Below are 13,145 nucleotides of genomic sequence, written 5' to 3'. Positions count from 1 at the left end.
AATTGAAAAAATAAAACAATTGAATTGGCTGCAGAAGTCAGGAGATGCTTCCTGGGGTAGGTGAGACTGGGATAGAGCTTGAGCAATTCCTGGTTCAGGGGACTGAAAGAATAGGTGGGGCATTCCAGGCAGGGGCTAGGCCCTGGAAATTAACCAGACTGGCAGGGAGGTGACCCGATCATGCCACCAGAAAGGGCTACCCCTTCTGGCTCAGGTGGGACTTGCATGTGGCTCCCAGACTTTGGCTTTCCCACAATAGCTTCCAGAAAAGTGAATAAACACAAAAGAGGAAGAAGTTTGATTTATTTTTCAGCTCTCAGCTCTTCTCTTCCAAAGGCAGAGTCCACCGACTAAAATCTGAGGATCTGGGACCTGGAGAGACCCCAGAAAGTAAGAGCCAAAGTGCCTAGGTCCAAGTTCAGACTTTAGCAACAGACCAGGATCAGACCTTACTTACCAAGGTCAGAACTCAAGGTTCATGTATGTCCTCAGATCCCGCTCCCAGGCCCTGTCCTTCTCCTCCTGCCTTCTCTTCTCCCTCCGGCTCAGTGTGGTCACCCGAGGGGCTCTCTCCCTCCCAGCCACGGCCCGAGTATCTCGAGCCAGGAAGTGTGTGACTCGGGGTTGGGGCACTGATCCGTAGCCTAATCCTTCCTGGTCCCTCTTGAGGACAGTTGGGATGGGGTTGGTGCGGCCCTCACCCCGGGGTCCCAGCCCCATTCCAGGCTCCCAGCCACCCCTCAGCAACAACTTGAAGCCTGGGCTGGAGGCGGAAACTCCGATGGGCAAGTTGGGGGACCTGAGATCACGGGGCAGTGACAGCAGGTGAGCAGTGGATGTGTAATGGTTAGAGTCTTGAAAGTGGGCATCACAGGTCTCACAGTACCGGAGGGAGGGGGGCTGGGACCTGCAGAGGAAAAAAAGAGAAAGAGTTCAGGGCAGGGAAAGAGTTGAGGCCTCAGAGTGGGGTGGCAAGGTGGGAAGTCCTTCCAGTCTTACTGCTAAAAAACAAGTTGCCTTCCAACCTACTTAGCAGTGAGGGACCCAGAGGGGAACAACTGGGAGAAGAAATGGCAACCAGGCCTCACAAGCTCTTGGGCAAAGCATAATAATGGCTACAATTAATATGTATACAGTGCTTACTATGTGGTAAGCATCATTCTAGCACTTTACGTATATTGACCCATTAAATCCTAACAGGCGCTCTTATTACCTGCATTTCTCAGATAACGAAAATGAGCCATGTTAAACTTGGGTTCTTGCCCAAGTAAGTAGAATTAGGATTTAAACCCAGGGAGCTCATGTTTATTTTTACTCTATTACACTGCCTTATCAACCTATACTGGGGGATCAGGAAGAGAAACTTCAGTTCTGTTCTATAGCTCTGGTGTGGAGTGGTTAGGAAGGGCAGAACACACTGAAAGATGGGCATGGGCTAAGGCTTCCCCTCACCGGTTCTCTGTACTCCTCGTCTCTCCATGGCTCTCTCTGACCATGCGCGCCACCTCAGGGAAACCTGCTTCTTCGGCCAGCTGAGAAGCGTCCTTGCCACCCAGCTCACAGACGCCCACCCAGGCAGCTCCACGGTCCAGGAGATAACGCACAGCAGCCCCCTGGCCTGCTCGAGCAGCACACATCAGGGGGGTCCACCAGAAGGCATCCCGAGCGTTGATATTGCCCCCGGCTCCCCCTTCCTCACGGGGATCCAACAGTCTTCTTAGTTCTGCCAGGTCTCCCTCCTGAGCTGCCCTCAGTATCCACTGGGTCATCTTGTCCTCTGCCTCAAGGGATCTCCTTTGTCCATGTCCTCCTGAGGATCCTGCAGCAGCTTCCCCCATCATTCTTCTCTTCTTTCTCTTTCTCTTACTGGTAGGTTCAGGCTGAAATCTCTGAAATTCGGGGACACTGCTCTCATCTGCAATCAGGGCCTCATAAAAAGCCCGGGCCGCAGTCCCATCCAAGGTGGGCTCCAGCTCTTCAGGCTGTGACTGCTGCTGCCCGTCTTTCCAGAGGTCGCTGGGGCTGGTGGCTGGAGTGAAGCTGATGAGGGAGGGCCTGGACATGGCTTTTGGGAGAACTGAGAAGATGAGACTAGATAAAGGGAGTATGAGACAAGCAAGCCAATCCCTTGGTGGCTCTGCAGGGACCAGGACCACCCCCAGAGACCTTTTGGGACAAGAAATAGCCTTAAAGTAAAAAAACCCTCTCGTTCCCTAAGTGACCTCACAACCTAGGACCATAGATCATGTGGAAAAACAGGGAACCCTATAATAACAGGCCATACGGTTTAGTAAAGGTTATTTTAACAAAGAAGATTCAATGAGGTTGCCCAGAGGTTGCATTCTGCCCCCATCCCCTTCCTCACCAATAATAAAAACAGCTTCTCTCTTAAACTTGACCACCAGATAAGATGTACCATTAAGAAAACAATCAGTCAAGAAAGAAAGAAAGAAAAGTAAAAAAGAAAACAATCAGCCTAGCCCTTTAAATCTTCCTTGATCCTTGATTCCTTGGTCCGGGTCTCATCTTCCCAAATAGAAACAGGCTTTAACACAGAAATAAGAGAGAGATCTCGGGGAGAAGCTCCAGTCTCTTTGACTTCGTAGTCTCCGTACGGCGAAACGGCGCCACTCTAAGCAAAGGAGCTGACGATCAAATAGCCATGACCCGAACACGCACGCGTGACTAGAAAAAACACACACACACACAAAAACATTACTTGAGGGCTCAGGCTAGGTTTGCAAAGCTAGGTTCAGCTTCCCCACCCGGAACCCTTCCAACGGCATCCGCTCAAAATGCCACGTGCCAAGGTAGCGCGAGGACAGAGGCTCTGTCGGTTGGGGTCCTACTTTAACATAACGCCCCCACAATGCCCTTCGCCTCCCCGAACGTGGCCCCCACTCCGGGCTCACTTTTTGGAGCTGCGAAACCACTCTGTGAGTTAAGAAGGCTCTGAGGAGGCGGAAGGAAACCTGTGGAATGCCCTGAAGCCGTGAAATGAAATAACTTCACGCCGCCCCTCACCATTATTCTGACCAGAGTTCGAAGGTCACACTTAGTAGCCGCAGCAGAGCCCCCCCCCCCCCCATTCAAGCCCTAAGAGGAAATGGAGAAGTGCAAGGGGACGAGCAGCAGAATGGCTGGCGCCACCACAGGTGAGCGCACGGGGCCGTCCCGGTTTTCTCACCGCTCACCTCAGCCCAGCCCACCCTTCTTACGTCCCTCAGCAAGAAGCCCGGCCTCACCTCCCGCCTGAGACCAGACCCCAGGGTGAAACTCGGGCCCCGACGGGGCATTCAGTGGTGGGCCTGACTTGGGCGAGAGGCTCGACAGGCAATGAGAACACGGTGGGTTGGCCGGGGATGAAGTTAGTACCCTGGGCTTCAGGCGAGCGCCTAAAGCCGACCCTCGCTGCATGAGAGTACGTACAGGAAACCGGCCCGCCAGCCCCGTTCCTTTCCCCGCCCCCTCTCGGCCCCTCAGCCGCGGAACGCTACAACTGTATTTCCCACACTCCCTGACCCAGAACGGGGTACTGCGCTTCCGCTTCCGGTGGCACCTCTCTTCGCCCCGCCCCCCGAGCGTCCTGCTCATGGGCCTCGCGACGCCAGGGTCGTTCTTGAGTCGTCCTGGGATTCGTAGTTCGCCTTTCTCTCGTTTCGCCGGTTTCTCTTTACCAGGGACTTCATTTCCCGGCGTTCACTGCGGCGCCCGACCCTTGGCGTTTGCGCGTTGCCCTTTCCCCACCCTCCCCAATTTCCACTCCCCCCCCCCCACCCCACTTCGGCTGCCGCGGTCGGGTCTGTGGCCTGCGTTGTAGCCCTCGCGGTTCCTTGGAAGCGGCAACTCCCCTCCCCCGCCCTGTTCCCGGTCCCCGTCCAGCCGGTGAGTCTGAGGTCGTCGCCGCGGCGAGTTCCCTGTCCTTAGGCGCGGCACATGGGGTCTCCGTGCGTTGATGTGGGGGTGGGGAAGGAAGTGACCCGGTCCGGCACTGGGGGAGGGAGGGGTGGCCTGAGGGGCGGAAGCGGGTCGTGGGGACTCCTGTGAACGGGACCTCACGGCGACCCCCAGGCCGTGAGAGAAAAAGGGGCCCACCTTTGCTTGGAAAGGATAAACTTCGGAACCTTTGGGAAAGGCGCAGGGGACAGGCAGAGACCTGTGGGGTAGGGATCTCGAGCCGACAGCCCTGCCGGAGTTGACATGAAGAGGAGAGGGAGCCGGTCTTCGGCAGCGTTAGGAATGTGGGTAGGACTGATGGTTAAGACCTGTCCAAAGTGGTGGGACTCGAAGAGTGGTGGGACTCCAGAGAAACTGTAATTTCAGAAAAGGGGCTGAGGTGTGAATAACAGGAACTGGAGAGGGGTGCTCCAGAGTCTAGGATCCTTTAAGGAAAGGTGGCCCCAAATTCTTTCATTGTTGGAGAGCAAAGTGTGGGAGGAAGGAGGATACCAGAGGCAGGGTGGGAGAGCTTGGGCTTTACTTAGACCCTTTTTTTCCCCTAGCTGACGTGAAGATGAGCAGCTCAGAGGAGGTGTCCTGGATTTCCTGGTTCTGTGGGCTCCGTGGCAATGAATTTTTCTGTGAAGTGAGTTCTCCTCAGTCTCCCGGGCATCTCCACACAAAGTTTGGCTATGTATTTTCCCACATATTTAGTTTCCATACACTTCTCTTACAGGCTGCCATGGAGTTTTTCCTGTCAAGGAAAAGTCCCTTCAGTAGCCCCCTTCACTAACTTGTGAAGTGGCAAGACTGTCCAAGTCCCAAGCCTGTTATCTTCCAGCGATGTAACATTGGACAAGTCAACTTTATTATTATTATTAGACTGCTACTGGTAGTCCATACTTTGGGAGTCTGTTAGAATTAAAGTGCTGTTTGTGAAAATGTTTTGTAACGTGCAAAGTTGTGTGCTGATAATACAAAAGATTGTAACTGCCCACAGGACCCAAGCTGTTCAGTCTCCACTTTCCTTGGAAATCCGGTTTCCCCTAAGGAGAGGACAGAATAGATTTGTAGAGATGTGGGGCAGGAGTAGGAACAGGGATTTTGAAAGGAATGTTTCTTTAAGGAGGAGATTGTTGCAGCTGTTTAAAAGAAAAGTAAAAGCTTTTATGGAAAGGCAATGTATGTGAACTGGGGAGAGAGACTCAAGTACTTCTGCTAAGTTGGAATTGGGTTATGAGGGGAAACAAAAGCGGTTGTGTTGAGAATAAGCCACCAGTTAGAGCAATGTGCCCAGGTCAAAGCTGAGGATTCTGCTATGAGTTTCTTGACTTCCACATCCTGACAGGTGGATGAGGACTACATCCAGGACAAATTCAATCTCACTGGACTCAATGAGCAGGTGCCTCACTATCGACAAGCTCTAGACATGATCTTGGACCTGGAGCCTGGTGAGGCACCTTCGGGGTTGTTTTGTGTGTGTATGGGTTTTTGTTTTTGTTCTTGTTTTCATATTCTTATTTATTTGCTTCTTGAATTTACAAATTTTCTTTTGGTTCTCCGACTCCTTTTATCCAAAGTCCTGTCCTTCATTTTGGTCCTCCATCTGACTTTTGCCTGGTTTTGTGACTTACACCACCTGTTCCCACACTCTGATCCTGTAATTTGGCTTTATCCCCTGATGCTAGTTTCCCCGTGGGCCTCATTTCCTGTTTCTTTGTTTTGCTTCTTACCTTTTAGTCTAGAGTGCCATCTTTTGCATTGATATTTTTCATTTATTTGTTGAGAGTCAGGAGGGAAAGAAGAGAGAAAAGGCTAAAGAAGTGTAGAGAGAAGGCAGAGTTGCCTTGGGTTCGTGGAGTTTCTGGGTCAAATGCTCAGGTGATGGGTGGTGCAGAGATGAGTGCCAGGCAAACTGTAGCCAGCAGCCCCTGGAGGTGGGTGGGACATCTAAGAAAGCTATAAGACAAGTGGTTTCAATTGGCTGGGGCCATGTTTCAGATGAAGAGCTGGAAGACAACCCCAACCAGAGCGACCTGATTGAGCAGGCGGCCGAGATGCTTTATGGATTGATCCACGCCCGCTATATCCTCACCAACCGTGGCATCGCCCAGATGGTGAGGCCTCTCTGCTCCCACTTGACTCCTCTGAGGCAGTAAGGGAAACAGAGGTTCCTGCAGCGAGGAGTCACGTGTTTTCAACCTTGTCAAGGAATGTAGCTGAGACGAGGGGGAAGAACCCCAGATACAGGGACTGGGAATTAAATCCTAATTGGGGTTGTGCTGACTGAGATGTTTACAGGGAGGGAAATGTGACCTTGGACAGGAAGTTGTTGCAGCCTGCCTCTTCCTCAGGGAACAAACGGTGAATGACTCTGATGGTCTGTAACCTGCCTAACCTCCAGAGGAAGCAGGGGAGTATGAGGGCCCATTTGGGCCAGCTTGAAGGGGTCTCTGGACAGAAAGGCAGGAGTGGAGGACAGAGCAATGTGGGTTGGGCTGACGAAGGGATTGCCTCTTCTGTTCATACCTACCCACCAACCCCTTTCATTTTATTCGCCTCAGTTGGAAAAGTACCAGCAGGGAGACTTTGGCTACTGTCCCCGTGTGTACTGTGAGAACCAGCCAATGCTTCCCATCGGTGAGTGTTGGAGAAGGGAAAGGAGGCCACATCAAATGGCCGGTACTCCTGGGAAGGAGTTGGGGCTCAGCAAGTCTGGGCCTGAGTCTGGGAGGGAGGTGGGGCAGGCTTGGGGGTGCCCGGCCTGCTGAGTCTGGCTGTCTCCCAGGCCTTTCGGACATCCCAGGTGAGGCCATGGTGAAGCTCTACTGCCCCAAGTGCATGGACGTGTACACACCCAAGTCATCGAGGCACCATCACACGGACGGCGCCTACTTCGGCACCGGTTTCCCTCACATGCTCTTCATGGTGCACCCTGAGTACCGGCCCAAGCGGCCCGCCAACCAGTTTGTGCCCAGGTGGGGAGCAGGGATAGAATCACCCAGGGTCAAAAGAAAGGTTCGGGATTCCCTAGAGAGAAGGGAAGACAGGGCATGGTCCTTTCTTGAGGTTTGCCTTTCTCAGAGCACATAACCTTGGGAAAGGTATTTGCCTCCCTGTGCTTCAGTTCCCTTATCCGTGAAATGGGGATGGTGATAGTACTTGACCGATGAGTTATATTTAAATAGCTGCTTTGAAAAACATTTGGCACCTGAAGTACCATTTAAATGGTAGCTGTTTTTGTCATCATCTTGGGTGTTCAACTTTTTGCCAGGAAAAAGTGTGGTTTATTTTCCCAGAACATCATGTTTACTGGGAAGAACAGTTTGGTATTATATTGAAACAAGTGTTGATCTGCACACACACAAACATGCAGTCACATACGTGTGTGTGTGTGTGTGTGTTTACATGTAGCCTAGAATTTGAGTTTTAATGGCTGTTTAAAGTACATTTCCCAGTATCCTGGAGGGAAGACATTTGGGAGCCACTGCCCTTAAGCACTGAGCAGACCCATGGAGAAGCTGGGGTGGGGAGGTGGAAACTCAGGCCACTGGCAGGGCCAGGGTGGGGCTCACACTGCTGCCTCTCTGACCTCTGCCCCGGCCCAGGCTCTACGGTTTCAAGATCCATCCAATGGCCTACCAGCTGCAGCTCCAAGCCGCCAGCAACTTCAAGAGCCCAGTCAAGACGATTCGCTGATTCCCCATCCCACCTGACCCTCAGTCTTTGACACCTCCGATCCTTTTCTGCCACCCTTTCAGGAACCCTCTATGGTTTTTAGTTTAAATTAAAGGAGTCATTATTGTGGTGGGAATATGAAATAAAGTGGAAGAAAAGGCCATGAGCTGGTCTGCTGGTGCTTGGGGTTGGGGGACGGGAGGGTACTGCTGTGCCTGATTCCAGGGGCCCTCATGGCCCAGCCCACCCTCCTCAAGTTGAAAACCAGCACAGATTGGTGCCCAGTGGATTTGGGTGAGGTTTTTAGCAGCAGAGCAGAATTTCTAGTACTGAATGTGGAGATGTGCAAGGCCACAGCCCGAGGGGAAAATTGGATTTCAAAGTCTAGAGACATATTTATTCTTTTTCAGCCACCTAAGGCTGTTTATTTATTTGTACCGTAAGTAGTATAACCAACAACAAAATCCTCCGGTTTTGATTTTACAGGGCAAGTGGTACTGAAGTAAGCAGAACTCTAAGGGGTGGAGAGGGACAAGGTCCACAGTTGCTGCAGGGTGGTGTCTGTGCGCCCCCTGCTGGGGGAGCTGAGATATGCTCTTCTCAGAAGGATGGGGACCCTGGGTGCCTGGCCAAAGTTTTTCCCAGCACAGTAGGGACCGTTCTGCTCTGGGAAGGACAGCATGTGGTACCAGAGACAAGCTGATCCACGGACCCTTGAGGTGTGGGAATAGATCTTTTCAGGGCATGAGAACAATAGACACCTGGATAAAGGCCCAGGTGTTGTCTGGGCCACTGCTCCCACGTTCAGGAACCCGACCTTGTGGGTGAGGACATGCCGTCCTCCAGCCAAGTTAATAACTTCCTCCCCCAGCTGAGGAATATAGCTCTGTGTCTACAGCTCCTCCTCAAACTGTCTACCAAAACCACCCTGCAGCTCAGGATCAAAGAGCATGGTCACAGGAAGGTGGGGTTTCAGGATACTCCTCACGGAACTGCCCTTGTCCCCAGAATTCCATCATGAAGGCGCATATGCTTGTAGGTGTGCTGGTCATGGTGGGCTTCACAGTGGGAAAAGGTAAGTGGGGCCCAGGGGCAAGGAGGGAGAAGTGACTGAGTCCTGGAATGGGGTGGGGCTGCAGCCCTGGTTCACGGGCTCCCTGCAAGGAGAACTTGGAATGAGCCAACATTCCCATCCCACCTGTCTTCTGCTTCCCCAGCTCCTGTTCCTGAAGTTCGGACCTGCCATCTCTGCCTCTTAGAAGACCCTTCTGCAGGGTGCATTTCAGGCTCAGAGAAGTGCACCATCAGCACCCTGTCACCGTGTATGGTGATCACCATCTATTATGGTAAGTCAAGCCCCAGGAAGGGGCTGCTGGTGGGACAGCCCATGGCCTGGTCTCCTTTCCTCTCAGATGAGGGCTGCTTAGGGGCTGGGGTGCAAGAGGAAGACAGCAGGATCCTGGAAGGAGGAGTCTAGGGTTCCGGGGAGGTCTGCTGAGCCAGTTTTTCCTTCCTTCAGAGGGAAGGAATCTAGGATGGAAGTCGGGTCTGGGTGAGGCATGGGGAGAGTCTAGGGTAAGGACAACAGGTTTGGGGACTGGGAGGCAGTGAGGGTTACTAGCTAGCTGTTCCCTCTTCTCTAGATACCAAGATTCGTTTCCTCATCCGAGGCTGTGGACAGTATAATTCTTACCGCTGCCAAGAAAAACGTAATACCTACTTCTCAGAATACTGGTACCAGGCCCAGTGCTGCCAGTATGATTACTGCAATTCCTGGTCTAGTCCCCAGCTCCACAGCTCCCCGCCTGATCCCCTGGCTGATCCCCCAGCTGGGGCCTGGGCCCTGCCCCTGTCTGAGTCCCAGATCCAGCGGTTCTACCAGGCCCTGAACCTCTCACTGCCCCTCCACAGCTTCCATGCTGGGAAGGAGCCCAAAAGCCTGGACCCCCTGGCCATCCTGCCCTTGAACCTGAACTTGTCCATTGCTGACCTACGTCACATATATTTGTTCCTCAACAGTTCAGGACTTTTGGTTCTTCCCTGGGCTAGGCCCTGATGGCTTAGCCTTCCTGGATTTCACTCCATTCCAGCATCTTTTCTCTAACACCACAGCCCCCTGCGCTGCCCTCCTAGAACACCCATGTTCTCTGCTCTGTGATTTCTCTGACCTCCCTTCCGCAGCAGGACTGTGGCTTTGGGATCTTTTCTTTCCCAGAAACTGGCAGTGCTACCCCTCCTAGAAAATAATGAGTTCAGAGTTTGCCCAGGCTGGCCTGGGGAAGGCACAGTGGCTCTCTCATGCCTTTCCTGTCACCGGAGCCTGTCATCCCCCCTCATCTTTCAAATCCTTTGTCAGTCTGGTCACCTGCCCCCATTTAGATCTGGTTGCAGGTCACATCCTGGGCCTATATTGAGACCCAGACTGAACTTGCAACAAGAAGAATGAAGGGTAGACTTCCCTGCACACTTCCTGACTAGATACTGTGTTGTCCCTGCCTCATTGCCTCCACCCCCACCTTTGCTCTGGTCGTCTGTTTATCTCCTCTCTTGTTGCAGTCCCTGGCCTCCTCAGCCCCACTTGACATCACTGAGGCCTGACACCCACTTCAGTAGATGCCAGAGAAGAGGAGAGGTGAGGGTCTGGCCTGCTCTGCTCCACATCTCCTGCTTGCTCTCCACAATAAATGGACTGGGCTTAGTCTGTGTCACACTGTTTATGGTGTCAGGCTCAGGTATGAGCAAAAAGAAGTTGATTGGGCATGGTGATCAAACCATCTACAGCCTGGCCCACTCTACTTGGCCTTTATGGCTTCCTCATGGCTTGTCCCCTAAAAGCCTATATCCGTCCCACCTTCTGCTTAGCTAGAGATCTGTTCAGCTGTGAGGGTTATGATTTCTCAGCCTTTGACTTGCCTTATAGGGGCACTTGACTGGTTCAGTCAGTAGAGCATGCGACTCTTGATCCTGGAGTTAAGTTCAAACCCCACATTGGGTGTAGAGATTATTTAAAAATAAAATCTTTAAAAAAAGGTTGCCCTTGGGCACCTGGGTGGCTCAGTGGGTTGGGCCGCTGCCTTTGGCTCCGGTCATGATCTCAGGGTCCTGGGATCGAGTCCTGCATCGGGCTCTCTGCTCGGCGGGGAGCCTGCTTCCCTCTCTCTCTGTCTTTGCCTGCCTCTCTGCCTACTTGTGATCTCTCTCTCTGTCAAGTAAATAAATAAATAAATAACAGTTGCCCTAGAAACAAAACATAGAAACTTAAACCCCGGTCACATCAGGGTTTTCCATCTAAGAGAGGTGGAAAAACCTTTGAACCAGGAAAACTCAGGAGCAAACCAAGGGGCCCAGGTCTATATCTCAGAGTTACCTGGTGCTGAGGGATCTGGGTTCTTGTCTGTTCTTTTTAGGAACTTGGCACTCAGGACCCCTCAGTAGGGAGCTACGTTGGGGATGGGGGTGTTCAGAGATATATGGTTGGAGCTGCCATTGCTAGATCTTTAATTTTAATACTCCATTTGAAAAACTACAAGCATACAGAAAGCAATAATGAATATTCATAACTTTTTCCATTCGTGCAGTAAACACACTGCTCTGGGCTTGGTGTTAATGAGTACAGCTCATTCTGAATCTCATAAACCAGTGCTGGAGTTGTGAAACCTTTATCTGAAAAGTAGTACAGCTTTATGCGTGGGGTACCCAATCCCAGCTCCTCTGCCATTTGGATAAGTTTGTCCCTACCTTATTTTGGTCACCTGTCAAGGAGGGGCTAGTACTCATAGGCTTGAAAGAATGCATGTAAGTGTGTGTACAGGTGAAAATGAGAGCCTCCAAAATAGACACATGCCCTAGGGACAAAGGTACATACAGATTGTGGCATTCATGTATGTATGTATTACTACTATTTAAAACGTTTAAGGATTTTATTTGAGAGAACACAAGCAGGGGCACCTGGATGGCTCAGTGGGTTAAGCCTCTGCCTTCAGCTCAAGTCATGATCTCAGGGTCCTGGGATTGAGCCCCACCTCGGGCTCTCTGCTCAGCAAGGAGCCTGCTTCCCCCCTCTTTCTTGAGAGAACACAACAAGCAGGGAGGAGGGGGAGGGAGAAGCAGACCCCCAGCTAAGCAGGGAGCTTGATGCAGGGTCCAAAAGGCAGACACTTAACCAACTGAGCCACCAAGTGTGCCCCTGTTACTACTACTTTTGAAAGGAATCTCTGTCCCCAGTGTGGAGCTCGAACTCACAACCCAGAGATCAGAAGTGACACATTGTACCAACTAGCCAACCAGGTGCCCCTCTGGCCCATTTTTAAACTTCTGGCAAAACATGCAGAAGCTTGCATACACCATAACTTGAGTTTTTGTAAACCACACACCTGTGTCACCAGTCCTCGAGTCGGTATAAAGGCCTTTATCAGCACCCAAGGCTGCCTTTGTGCACCCTCCCAGGCATGTCTCCTAACTCAGCGGTAGCCACTGTCCTGAGTTGTAGCTGCTTAGAGGAATTCTGTCTGCTTGATACACATGGCATCATACAGCATATATTTTCACTTACACATTTTGTCCAAATGTTAACAGAGCTCCATGGCCCCTTTAATGGTCTGTGCTCTGGTAGGAAGCACCAATATTAATATGTATGTCAGGGAGCAGTTGGAGGTCCAAAAATAATTCTAAACCTGTGTACACCCCCCCCCCCACCGCAGTCTGAGCCCACTTTTCTCCACACCTCGATTTTGGTGTCTCTAGGTTTACACAGCTCTAGCAAGGCAAAGGGGAGGACAGTCTCAGAGGCTGAGGAAGCAAGGCCCAAAATTCTGCAGTAACTTCACAGTCCTTGAAGAGGGAAGCTGAGCCTGGGATCAGGCCAGGACTCCACAAGACCTAGCAACTCTTCCACAGAAGGCTTCCCCCACCCTGCCCCAGGCCTGGGCCTCTTTCAGCTCCACTCTCACCAGCACCCTCTCTTTCCCCTGTGAACCTCCCTTCCAGTTCTCACACAGCTCTGAATTTGACCCCACTGCCAAGGATGCCCCCTGCCCTTTCAGCCATCCCTGCAGGAGCACTTCCAGTTCCTCTTCACCTTTTTGTGCCTAGATGTGAATCCAAGACATGGAGTCTGGGCAGGAGCAGAGCTCAGCAGAGCTGGGAGACCCTTACCTACCCCCACAGGGGGGCAGTCAGGCAGGATCTCAGCCTCTCTCAACCTCCACCACGACCAGAAGACACAGACAGGTCATATAGTTTGCACACCAATTTATTTGGAACACCTGGGGACTTGAGGTGAGAGAGGCCTATAGTGGGAGAAGGGGCAAAGCCAGGCAAAGAAGCAGCTGAGAGGTGGGAGGAGAGAGGAGAAAAGCTGTCAGACTGTGAGGACTTGAAGGCAAAACTCAGAGCCTTCTGGAGAGGGAGCCCAGGGGAGGGACAGAATGGGAATAGGAGTGTTGAGGGGTGTCAACCAAGAGGCAGATAGGGCTGGGATCCTATTGAGGGAGGCCAGGAGGGCTGGTAGAAGGAATTGGAAGTTGTTC

The 13,145-nt window shown here is 52.0% G+C and overlaps 3 protein-coding genes across 4 annotated transcripts; 2 read left to right on the top strand and 1 right to left on the bottom strand.

The window, feature by feature from the left end:
• Nucleotides 1-286: 286 nt before the first annotated feature.
• GPANK1 (G-patch domain and ankyrin repeats 1) lies at nt 287-3,501 on the bottom strand. Its single transcript, XM_046005082.1, has 3 exons — nt 3,246-3,501; nt 1,453-2,685; nt 287-907 (listed from the first exon to the last, which is right to left on the bottom strand). Exons 2-3 carry the CDS (start codon nt 2,061-2,063, stop codon nt 463-465), a joined length of 1,056 nt encoding a protein of 351 aa, XP_045861038.1. The 5' UTR covers nt 2,064-2,685; nt 3,246-3,501; the 3' UTR covers nt 287-462.
• Nucleotides 3,502-3,626: 125 nt separating this feature from the next.
• Nucleotides 3,627-7,778, top strand: CSNK2B (casein kinase 2 beta). The gene is made up of 7 exons (XM_046005084.1): nt 3,627-3,885; nt 4,503-4,585; nt 5,288-5,390; nt 5,941-6,056; nt 6,504-6,579; nt 6,728-6,917; nt 7,548-7,778. Exons 2-7 carry the CDS (start codon nt 4,514-4,516, stop codon nt 7,636-7,638), a joined length of 648 nt encoding a protein of 215 aa, XP_045861040.1. The 5' UTR covers nt 3,627-3,885; nt 4,503-4,513; the 3' UTR covers nt 7,639-7,778.
• A 149-nt stretch (nt 7,779-7,927) lies between these two features.
• LY6G5B (lymphocyte antigen 6 family member G5B) lies at nt 7,928-12,823 on the top strand. Of its 2 annotated transcripts, XR_006818328.1 has the most exons (4): nt 7,928-8,692; nt 8,835-8,963; nt 9,261-10,249; nt 12,709-12,823. XR_006818328.1 is itself a non-coding variant. In XM_046005083.1 (3 exons), exons 1-3 carry the CDS (start codon nt 8,635-8,637, stop codon nt 9,671-9,673), a joined length of 600 nt encoding a protein of 199 aa, XP_045861039.1. In that variant the 5' UTR covers nt 7,928-8,634; the 3' UTR covers nt 9,674-10,659. The 2 variants fall into 2 exon arrangements, 1 of the variants encoding a protein (XP_045861039.1); XM_046005083.1 differs by lacking the exon at nt 12,709-12,823 and having other exon boundaries at nt 9,261-10,659.
• The last annotated feature ends 322 nt before the right edge of the window (nt 12,824-13,145 follow it).

Source organism: Meles meles, chromosome 5 (assembly GCF_922984935.1).
Source record: "Meles meles chromosome 5, mMelMel3.1 paternal haplotype, whole genome shotgun sequence".
NCBI lineage: Eukaryota > Metazoa > Chordata > Mammalia > Carnivora > Mustelidae > Meles > Meles meles.
The sequence above is the reverse complement of the archived record's forward strand: the minus strand, read 5'-3'. Positions and strand labels throughout refer to the sequence as shown.

Excerpts from the sequence above, each read along its gene's own strand:
- CSNK2B (XM_046005084.1), top strand. The coding sequence starts at position 4,514 with ATGAGCAGCTCAGAGGAGGTGTCCTGGATTTCCTGGTTCTGTGGGCTC. Across the intron at positions 6,580-6,727 it reads CCAGCCAATGCTTCCCATCG|GCCTTTCGGACATCCCAGGT; the intron begins GTGAGTGTTGGA and ends GCTGTCTCCCAG. Across the intron at positions 6,918-7,547 it reads GCCAACCAGTTTGTGCCCAG|GCTCTACGGTTTCAAGATCC; the intron begins GTGGGGAGCAGG and ends GCCCCGGCCCAG.
- GPANK1 (XM_046005082.1), bottom strand. The coding sequence starts at position 2,063 with ATGTCCAGGCCCTCCCTCATCAGCTTCACTCCAGCCACCAGCCCCAGC. Across the intron at positions 908-1,452 it reads ACGAGGAGTACAGAGAACCG|GTCCCAGCCCCCCTCCCTCC; the intron begins GTGAGGGGAAGC and ends TTTCCTCTGCAG.
- LY6G5B (XM_046005083.1), top strand. The coding sequence starts at position 8,635 with ATGAAGGCGCATATGCTTGTAGGTGTGCTGGTCATGGTGGGCTTCACA. Across the intron at positions 8,693-8,834 it reads GGGCTTCACAGTGGGAAAAG|CTCCTGTTCCTGAAGTTCGG; the intron begins GTAAGTGGGGCC and ends CTGCTTCCCCAG. Across the intron at positions 8,964-9,260 it reads GGTGATCACCATCTATTATG|ATACCAAGATTCGTTTCCTC; the intron begins GTAAGTCAAGCC and ends CCTCTTCTCTAG.